This window comes from Coffea eugenioides, chromosome 7, assembly GCF_003713205.1.
Source record: "Coffea eugenioides isolate CCC68of chromosome 7, Ceug_1.0, whole genome shotgun sequence".
NCBI classification, from domain to species: domain Eukaryota; kingdom Viridiplantae; phylum Streptophyta; class Magnoliopsida; order Gentianales; family Rubiaceae; genus Coffea; species Coffea eugenioides.
This window is the reverse complement of record NC_040041.1, coordinates 33,594,724-33,605,852: the sequence shown is the minus strand read 5'-3', so window position 1 is coordinate 33,605,852 and position 11,129 is coordinate 33,594,724. Positions and strand designations below refer to the sequence as shown.

At 33.4% G+C, this 11,129-nt stretch overlaps 1 protein-coding gene across 1 annotated transcript; it reads left to right on the top strand.

Annotated features, from left to right (window-relative positions):
• Positions 1 to 4,387: 4,387 nt before the first annotated feature.
• LOC113777268 (putative late blight resistance protein homolog R1A-3) lies at positions 4,388 to 8,191 on the top strand. Its single transcript, XM_027322303.1, has one exon. It carries the CDS (start codon positions 4,388 to 4,390, stop codon positions 8,189 to 8,191), a length of 3,804 nt encoding a protein of 1,267 aa, XP_027178104.1.
• Positions 8,192 to 11,129: the final 2,938 nt, after the last annotated feature.

Sequence of the window (11,129 nt, the reverse complement as noted above, 5' to 3'; positions counted from 1 at the left end):
ACATTAGACTACAAATTATATTCAATTACACTTTTTCAAATTATTTCAGTTATTGATTTTTGGGGGTTGTTATAAGGAATAATAAACAATTTGTGAAAAAAATTTTATGCTCAGACATGTCTATTATGTCAACTTAGCAAAAATTACAAATATCTAAAAATAGTTTGTTATTATATCATTTGCATTTTGCTAATACGTAATGAATAGGGGCTAAATTATAAAATTAGGGTGTCATATCTTTAGTGCTTTTGCTCATATAAAAGAATTGGGGGCTAAATAATAAAATTAGGGTGCCATAGTAGAATTAGTGAAATTTGATGAAAATACCATAGAATTGCTTATATACAGTATAGCACTTCTTACTCATGCTTATCCTACTCTTTGTCTATTACTTAGTTTTTATAATAAATTAAAAGAAACATGTAATCAAATATTCTGTTAAATGTGTTACAACTCTCAATCTTATTGCACGACAGATATTTTACTGAATAATTTTAATTTCGTATATACCCATTCCATATGAAAATAATTATTACTTATGATGTATTACACGTTATACTAATCTTTCACAGTGCTAACATTAGACTACAAATTATATTCAATTACACTTTTTCAAATTATTTCAGTTATTGATTTTTGGGGGTTGTTATAAGTAATAATAAACAATTCTTGAAAAAATTTTTATGCTCAGACATGTCTATTATGTCAACTTAGCAAAAATTACAAATATCTAAAAATAGTTTGTTATTATATCATTTGCATTTTGTTCATACATAATGAATAGGGGCTAAATTATAAAATTAGGGTGTCATATCTTTGGTGCTTTTGCTAATATAAAAGAATTGGGGGCTAAAAAATAAAATTAGGGTGTCATAGTAGAATTAGTGAAAGTTGATGAAAATACTGTAGTATACAGTGACGCAAAAAGTTCTCACAAAATTGGAACCGGGTAGACTTTCACTGACAACAAGTTATGTTGTCACTGTAGAGAGAGCGTTTGTGACGACTTTACTTGAGTTGTCATAAAATCATTTCCCGCGGCATCAAATGAGATGCGCGCCAACTATTTCGTGACGAGTTGAGAATGACAACTTCCAATGTTGTCACTGATTATGCTTGTGCTGTACTCATCTGTGATGACACCTAATGTCGTCACTGAATTAAGTTATCTGTGACAAGATTTTTGTTGTCACATAAATTTTTGTCACTGAAAAATATATTTCTTGTAGTGTGGGTTTCCTCTATTACACGAACAAAGTAATAGCTATTTATAAGTATTTTACTCTGAATCATTTAATTTATATTAAATATACTGGATTGGAAAAGCTTTGTTGAATCACTTTAACTCTGCTAATCTCAAGCAGCTTTCACTTCATTAACTCAGTGGGAAAGGAGGAAACTTGGAGAAGAAAAGCAGTGGGTTAGAGAGAGAATAAAGTGTGAACTTGTGTCTAACTTGTGTTGGTTATAAATTAATATTTGGACATTTGTTAACGGCCACGTGGTCTTCACCGTTCAAATTGAATAAATTCCCGTTTTTTGACTAAATGTGGCAACAAATCATTAATTCATGTACTTAATGTGTTCTGATGAAAAGTTTAGGGGCCAAATGTGTCTTCATCACAAAGTTTAAGGATGAAAAGTGAATTTTTTCCCAAACTTAAATGTATGCAGCAAGATGTATTATTGCTTTTAAATATATATTACAGGAAAAGAAAGCGGAACCAAGAGATGAAGAAATAGGATAGAGGACTCAAATTTATGACCAAACGGGTGGGAATCCTAAGTTTGACAAATTTTTATCACAAGTCGTCATAAAGTTAAGAACGCCTGGATGATCTGTACCTTTCTTTGTTCTTTTGATAAAGTAATATCCATTGTCTTGGTTGCTGGAAACTTTTGATAAAGTAATATTCACTGTCTTGGTTGCTGGAAACTGTGGTCTAACTTTTTTTTTTTTTTAAACTGTGGTCTAACTTATTTAGCCTTTTTGTCTTTTTTTTGCCCAAAGTACTACTGCACTTTATCTTTTGAGGAAAGAGAACAAGATAGCCTATAAACAAGATGACAACTTGAATTTTCTTGTTCTTTTCCTCTATTCCAAAAGGAATATTCAAATGTGCCAATATAGTTGAGGGTGAAATAGTTGATTTGGTGGTTACTGCTCGTGGGAATATTATATCTAACCCAAAAAAAAAAGGTAGAAGGAAAAAAACCTGTGTAACAAGTAGGCATAACCTCGTAGGCATAACCTGGTTGATTCTCAGCTAGAACAATCCTATTACTTCTAAGATTGGATAATCTCTCTGTTTGCCTACAAATTTTTAAGTATTTTAAAAACAATACAGTTTTTACAAAAAATGGGCAAATGGACGGTTAAGTGTAGATATCCTACATTTATATTTTATATCAACAGGAAAAATATAAAACTTAAAAAAATAATTTAACTGAACCAATTGACTAATAATTTTTATAAATACATATAAATTGTTGCTCTATATTTACTTAGCTTTCTTGTTTTTATTAATACTCATTCTCAGTTAGATGCTAGATACTTATATAAGCATTAAGCATACTTAGAGATGTGGCAAAAGATAAACTTCTATCACGGTTGAAACTCCTTTAGATTTTCACTTAGAATGTGCCAAATTAAATGAACATCCCAACACAGCAAATTTGGCAATTGAAATACAAATTTTTTTTTATTTTAAATTCACAAATAAATGAAAGAGATAATAGGAAAGAAAAGGTCACATTGAGTGCCTAAATCTCTGAAAAATGTAAGGACGTATTTAGTATTGGATTTCCTTTAACAAAAAATAAATAAAAGAATGAAAACTTTTGTTACAAATAGCTAGATAGATAAATATACCAATGTTTTGCTCCAAATCAATTGCTTTTCTATAAAGAAATTTATGTCAACAACATTCTATTACTAAATATAACCTCAAGGTTAATATTTTCGCTATCTTTTGTTTAGTTCTACAAAGTTTAAGCAATTAGAAAATTGAGCTTTTCCTAAAGGCATGAGTTTAATTTCTTTATTATGCCTTCACAATATGGGGGTCCAAGAATCACATTACTTGGTGTAATTGGGTTCCAAGGTAAGCAATTGATTTTGAGTTCTCACGTTGATTTAGCATGGCAAGAAATTTTCTTCTAAATGTAGCTTCAGTAAACTTCTAAAATCCATCCACAAGAACTCATTTTTGATAAATGACAATTATGCAAAATTTGAATTTGAAATTCAATTTTTATACATGTATCATAGATCTAACAACGATAGTTTATAAACTGTTAGTATATATAAGATTTACTCTTTTTGTATAATGTTTAATTTTAATCCCTTTCCTCAAGTATTTCCTTCATTCACAATTTTATTCCTTAAGAGTTTTTAGATATTCTTCTTTAGTTTCCAAAAGTTCCTCCAGGAAAGTTTCCTTAATATCACAACGATTAATCATGTTGAACAAGAAATTGATATGCTAATCTTCTTTAGTTTCCAAAAATATTGTCAACGAAATTTGTTAAACTTCTTTCCTAACAATTTTTTTTTAACACTATTGCTCAAGAAAATTAAGGAAATCTGCTTACTTGCTCCACAATTAATTGATTGCCAGAGAAATTTCTAAAACTTCTTTACAAACAATTTCTTTCCAACTATTTCTCAAGAAAGTTAACAAAATCTGAGTTTAATATATTTTATATTTCTAAAGTAAAAACTCATTCTTTCTGTTACATTGAATTACATAAATAACCACAATTATCATAAATAATGCAAAGCTAAAAAAAACAACATTGCATACCGAGGGTATTATCGGAATATGAGATCTAATGCACTAATCCGCTAATTTAAACTCTTGCTCTTAATATATTATAGATAAGTTGTACCTCTATAAGCGTTTAATTAGAGCTATTTCTTGATTGATTTACAATATGATTCAAATTAGACAATTAGTTTGACAACTTAAAAGCCTTATGCCAGCAATTGTTTAAGAACAATATTGAAATTAATGCAGAAACCATTAAATGAATGTTGTAATCTAATCGCTGATGTGACTGCAAAAATTGACCAATTTGGTACACGCATTTTGGTCATAAAAAAAGTGACCAAATTGGTACTGAATAATGTAGTATATTAAATTAATTTAATAACACCAGATTCGGAGGAATCTTTGTTTGGCGCTACACTCAAGTTGCTGGGAAAGTTCTGAAGCACCATATCTTCTGTGAACAACATATGTCTTGCAATATTTAAACAACAAGTGGGGAAAAAAAAGTCCAGCCTATTGTTTGTTGGCTATTGTTAGATGAGGAAATTTTGGATCCTGAACTGATTTTATTGAGTAGCTGCTAAACCAGACAAAAATCTAATATCAGAGTGAAAATGGAGATTCCCTCCAGCAGTAACGCCAATTGCTTTGATTTTGCTTTATATGATTATCTGCAGTCGCATCACTTCTCCTCCAGCACTAGCACTAGTTGCTTTGATCTTGCTTTAGATATCCTAGCCGAGCTTGACGTAGTGCCTGTGTTTAGCTGGGGCTTCGAGGACCTGAAGAAGAAGGTAAGATTAATGAAAACCTGTTTTCTGTATGTCAAAAAGTGTAGGAGGAGGAGGAACCACGAAGCGCTTTTGGAGCATGATCGCGAGGACAGGTGTAATATTATGTCTGAAAATTTGAGGCGTAGTATTATTTGCTTCAGAATTCGAGAAGTGGCTATCAGGATGATTCCCGATCTTCAGCCTACTTATTATGCCAACACTGAAAGTGCGATTACCAGATCCAAGGAAAATAACAAACTGTTTCTTGAGACAGATCTCAAGAAATCATGCGCCGCCATCATCATCGACTATTACCCACCAGGAGATCCACGACTAGTTATGGATCTTATTATGTGCCTTTTAGAGACTTTGGATGGGGTTTTACGTGTTGGGGAGCTAAGGGATACAATTAGACACAGGCTAAAACTCTTAAGGAATCTCATTGGTTTTGTGACAATGCAAGGTTTTGAATGTTCGCAACTGACAGATCTCTTGACTTACACTGTAGTTGCAGCTGGATGCCTGATTTCTGTATGTCAGTTTTACCGTGATGATGATGAACACGCGGTCAATCGAATGGAATCTGAAATTTATCAGCTGATACACGAGAAGATCAATTTTCTTGATCTCCAAGTCCGAGAAACTTTTGTCCATGTCCTGACAGCTTCAAAGAAACAACCGAGATCATCATATGATTTACCCCTTCAGAAGAATGACGATCCAGTGGTAGGCCAGTTTATTGGTTCTCTCTGCTATTATCTTATAGATCTACTAGGATCTCATGCCAGTTTTCAGGTTCCAGTGAAGGATCAAATACTGAAACTCCATGAGGGATTAAGATACCTGGACATCCTTCTTAAACAGGTGGAGAAACTAGGTGATGAAATAAAGGATCTTATTGGAGTTGTGGTCTCTGATGTAGGAATTTTGACCTTCTCCCTTTCTGTCAATGAAATCAAAGAAGGCTTGCCTGAGGAAACAGATCTTGGGGTGTTTCATTTGCACAAAGTTCTCAAATGTATGATGGCTGAGGTTGCACACAATTATCCATTAAAATCACCATATTCATCATTTAATTATCCTAGATCCAATGAGTTGGGCTGTATGGATTTTTTCCTAGAAAAACTCAAGGAACTAGCAAGGTGTGATGAGGCTGATGATTCAATTGGTTTTCTACAGGATAGAATCCAAATGATCCAAAAAGATCTCGTATTCTTAAGATCTTTCCTGGAAAATATCAAGGAGCAGCGCTATCAGAATGGAAAACTTCAAGCTTTCTGGAGTCATGTTATGGAGGCTGCATACAAGGTAGAGTTACTGATTGACTTGGCACTTGTTGGTGATAAATGTGAAGATTCTTTGGATGCCGTTTCTAGAGACATCAATCTTTTGAAGATTGAAGCCCCAGAGATCCATAATGGTCAAACCCAAAGAGTTAACAAGACTTCCATTCACATACCATCGCAATTTACTGTCGTGATGCATGACGTAGATCTGGTAGGTCTTGACGACGAGGTGGAAACTATTACTCATCGGCTTACGACAGGATCAAAGCAATTGGATGTTGTTCCCATTGTGGGTATGCCTGGCCTAGGGAAGACCACATTAGCCAATAAAGTTTATACTGCTCCTTCAGTTAGGTCACATTTCCATGTTCACGGCTGGTGTCGTGTTTCCCAAACGTGTAGCAAACACAATTTGTTAGTTCAACTTTTGAGTAGTCTTGATTCTAAGAGTCCAGATGAATATCTTAAGATGGATGAAAATGATTTGGCCATAAAGCTAAGGCAGGTTTTGTTGAGAAGTAGGTATCTCCTTGTTTTGGATGACTTGTGGGACGTTGAGGCATGGAATTTGTTGGAAAAATTACTGCCAAATGATGCCAATGGAAGCAGAATTCTCTTCACCAGTAGATGCCAGGATTTATCTTTGCACTTCGAACCTAATAGCGAGCCTCACCATCTCCGTCATCTTACTGACAAAGAGAGTTGGACATTGCTGCAGAGAAAGCTATTTGGCACGGAAGATTGTCCTCCAGATCTAAGTGAAGTTGGATCTCAAATAGCAAAACTTTGTCAGGGCTTACCCCTCACAATTGTCCTTGTTGCTGGAATTCTTGTTACTACTGCACAAGATAGTTGGAAAGAAGTTGCAAAAAGTCTAAGTTCTATTGTCCTTGAGGATGAATACTGCAAGAAGACACTTGAGCTGAGTTATAGTCATTTACCAGATTATTTGAAGCCATGCCTTATGTACTTTGCTGCATTTCAAGAAGATGAGGTTATTAATGTGCGAAGGTTGTTACGACTTTGGATCTCTGAAAGATTTGTGCAACAGGTTGGAGGAAAGAGCTTAGAGGAAGCAGCTTATGACTACTTGATGGCTCTAATTAATAGAAGTTTAGTTATGGTTATCAGACAAAGAATTGTGGGTGGTGCCAAAGCCTGTCTACTTCACGATTTGGTACATGAGTTTTGTGTGGAAAAAGCCAAAGAAGAAAGTTTTCTATATGTTATTCATAGTTGGAAAGCCCCTCTTAGTCTTATTGGACCAAACAACCCCCACCGAATTTGTGTTGACAATACCAGAGAATTGAAGATTTGGGAGTTAACGCTTATTTTTCCCAATTTACGCTCTTTGATCTTGTTTGCACAAGATTATTTTAAACATCAAGAAGAGGATTTGGGTATCTTGTTACCTAAACTTCTCAGAGTGTTGGATTTTGGGAATTTGGGCTTTGGTTATTCTTTTCCGATGGATGTAGTATTGCTTGTTCACTTGAGATATCTGGCGCTCAAACGAATAAGATACATCCCATCTGCGATAGCCAACCTCTCAAGGTTAGAAACTCTTATCGTAGAAGATCCGGTTTTTGATATTGAGCTGCCAAGTACTATTTGGAACATTAAGACATTGAGTCATCTACGTGTTTTAAAGTATCATGGAGTATCGCCACAAGGTTTTATTTTTCCAGTTGAAAATCTTGAAGTATCCCCAGATTTAGATCATTTAGACACTTTAGACCTTGCAATTGATCCCTCCCCTCAAAGCTTGCAAAAGATACTGAGAAAGTTACCAAGCATTCGCAGGCTAAAATGTAGGCAACGCTACGGCGGATCAAGAGAAGCCACCAGAAATTGCGACGGGAATCTTGAGTTTGATGGTTTGAGTCAACTAGAATCGCTTCATTTGATTGTTTTTTGTGGATGTGGATTTAAATTCCCATTGAATTTGAAAAAGTTGACTCTCTCATATAATGGTCAGCCATGGAGTGAAATTTCAACAATTGGAAAGTTGCCCAATCTTGAAGTGCTTAAATTACTAGATTACTGCTTTGTTGGGGAAGAATGGGCAATGAAAGAAGGGGAGTTCCCTAAACTCAGAGTCTTAAAATTGTCAAATTTGGAATTTCGCAACTGGACTGCATTTTCTGATAATTTTTCCCGCCTTCAGAAATTGGTCTTGCACTGGTGTGCGGAGCTGGAAAAGGTCCCTTCTTGTTTGGGGGAGTGTGAGACTCTTGAAATGATTGAGGTGGAAGGGTGTCTTGAGTCTGTCGTAGATTCTGTAGAGCAAATTCAACAAGAGCAGATTGATATGGGAAATGAGGTTCTAAAGATCGAAATTCATTCCATTTCCTCCTAAGAAGAGTCTACAGAAGCAGAGTCAACTCCCTCAAAAGCAGAGGAGATTTCCTCAGAAAGAGTCTATTTCCTCTCATCACGCAGTTGCCAATTGTGAGAGTGAATGTACAGTGGAATTCCACTCATCAGGTCAGATAAAACTATATTTGCATATGTTGAATCAGTTCAATTATATAATGATTCATGTTTCTCTCAGTATCTTTTTCTTCTGTTTATATGTTGAATCGGTGCAATGATATGTTAATTCATATGTATTTTGAAGCAATTTCTTGAGGCTTCTTAATTCTTTATCTGTTTAAACCTGATGCTGCTGCATAACATTCTGATAAATTTCTGATTGCAGTAGGAAACACATTTTCTGGTTCAGGGTTGAGTAGTTCTTATGCAAGGATTTATAATCCCAATTTGCGAAATCTTCTTCCGTGTTTCTTATACTTTTTTTTTGGTGTGGCTTCATGTTTTATTTTGTCATTTTAAGTGGTTAATTGCTCATACTGATCAAAATGACAAATCAAAGAAACCAGATGACCTATTTTGTTGGGTAATCTGTATACCTCTGCATTCAACTGATGTAGTTCTGCAATTATTCCTTCTTCCAGAGTAGATTTCAGAGTCCATTTCTTCTCATCATCACATTAGACAAATGGTGAAGACTGAAGCATTGATGTCTCTCCTTGACAAATGGTGTGAAGACTGAAGCACAGTCATGCATTCTATCAAGCCAACATTATCCATCATAATCTGTTTGTAAAATGTTCTCCATGTTCTTTTCTGGTTTGATGTTTAATAGTGTTTATGATCCATCACAATCTGTTTGTAAAATATTCTCCAAGTTCTTTCCTGATTTTGATATTTAATAGTGTTCATGATCCCAATTTTTCAAATATTCTTCAATCCTGCTACAGATTGAAATGATCCTTAAAACTAGCTGTTTATAGAATCTTTCCTGATGTTTAATAGTGTTCATGATCCCAACTTCTGAAATCTTCTTCGTTGCTACTAGGGAGTGAAATGATCAAATGATCCTTAAAACCAGCAGACAGACAAAAAGCATGTATGCGAGATTCACTTCTCTCTTCCTTTCATGTATTTCAGTAATACGAAAGAATTTTGCCTTGCTTCTGTTTTTCCTCAATAAAACTCTCATGCAACAATTACTTAGTATGGACAAAAAAAAAAAAAAAGGATCTAAATGGTAAATTTTACATCAACATGATTATATTTTCGTGTATAGCAATATTTTGGCCAACGCATACAATAAAAGGAGGCTATTTAGTAGCCACTCACATTTCTTTGCATTCTTCAACTTAGCAAAAGTCTAAAGGGTGCAACTTTTCTTAAACTTTTTTCTATGCTATTTCATCTTTTATTTTCTGATCAATGTGATTAATTCTTCAATGTTCAACTTTCTTTTTATGTTTGGGCCTTTGTTTCATTTTTGCTTTTCTGATTTTGGGCTTTGGCTTACTGGGTTTATTATTTCTTCTGGTTTCTTTTTGATGTTTTAGTTTTTATTTTATTTTATTTTATTTTTTTGTGTTCTCCATATTTTTGTTTCTGTGATTTATTTTTTCTTAATTTTCTTTTTTTCCCCTTTCTTGGGTTCCATAAAAGAAACCTACACAATTAACAAAATAGAAAATTATATTTAAAAAAATTATTAATTTACATATGTGTGTATAGACGCAGTTTACAAACTCACGGAGGCTTCATGGATGGACCACTATTGAAGCATCACAAAACATAATTAGTTCTTTTAATTGCCATTTAATTACTCTATCAAATCTCGTCCCATTGATCAAGAAAGGGTTCTTAGAGTCTTTTCCATATCAAGTTCAAGGTTCGAATTATGTACCTGACAATTGGAGTTCAAAAATAATTCGAATCATATACTTGACAATAGAGAGTAAAATGCATGTGAGGATTGAAAAAAAAAAAAGGAGTCTCTTTTTGTCTATATACAATAGTGTTCCTCTATGTAGCTTGTATAATTGACTAGACAGCAAAGGCAAGACTTCTAATGATCAAATGACTCTATGTTAAACTTTTAGGGTTTATTCCACTTTGTACCTTTAAAGTTCTTTCTATTTTCATTTTGCTTTTTAAAATCGCAGTTACAAAACTTTACATCTTATCTTTCTAAACAAATTCTAAATCTTACAAAGGGCTTAAATATTGATGAAAAACCTTATATTCACCTAGTTAACACTGCTTTAAGCTGAACTAGGACATGAGAGCACAATCTACTATTGTTGATGCCATGCATCCAAGGGGTGTTGAAGGGGGCCATGGCCCTTTCCTAAGTTTTCAAAGTTTTAATTAGTAGTATGTAAATATGGGTGTAAAACAAAGTTAGCCCCCTCCCTAATTTTCATAATTTTAGTTTATATTATGAGATATATATATATATATATATATATATATGAAGTAGTCACTTTTGAATTAATTTTTTCTTTAAAAAAATTATTTATTTTTTATTGTGCTAGTTATTTAACTTTTAAAAAAGTAAACATATAATCAATAATCCATAGTAAATTGACCCGATTTGATACATTGTAACAAATGACCCAATTCATAATTATCAATGGACTAAAACAAAAGCAATTACTTTATTGGCTTATACACACACACACACACACAATTTAGCCTAATTGATTAGACTCGACACTCTTCCTATATCAACTGTAACTATAGAACAAACATTTGCAATTATGAAGATAATCAAGATAGCTCCGAAACAAGATAGAAAATAATTTCTTAAATGATTGCCTAATTGTGTACGTAAAAAAGAAAGTTGTTGAAAATTTAGCGCTGATTCAATCATAGATAAATATACTTCTAAAAGGAATGTAAAGTTCAATTTACTTTTAAGAAAAGATGTTGAAATTTTAGTATATGTTAATATAACTTTTATCTTTTTTAATTAAAATTGTTATATT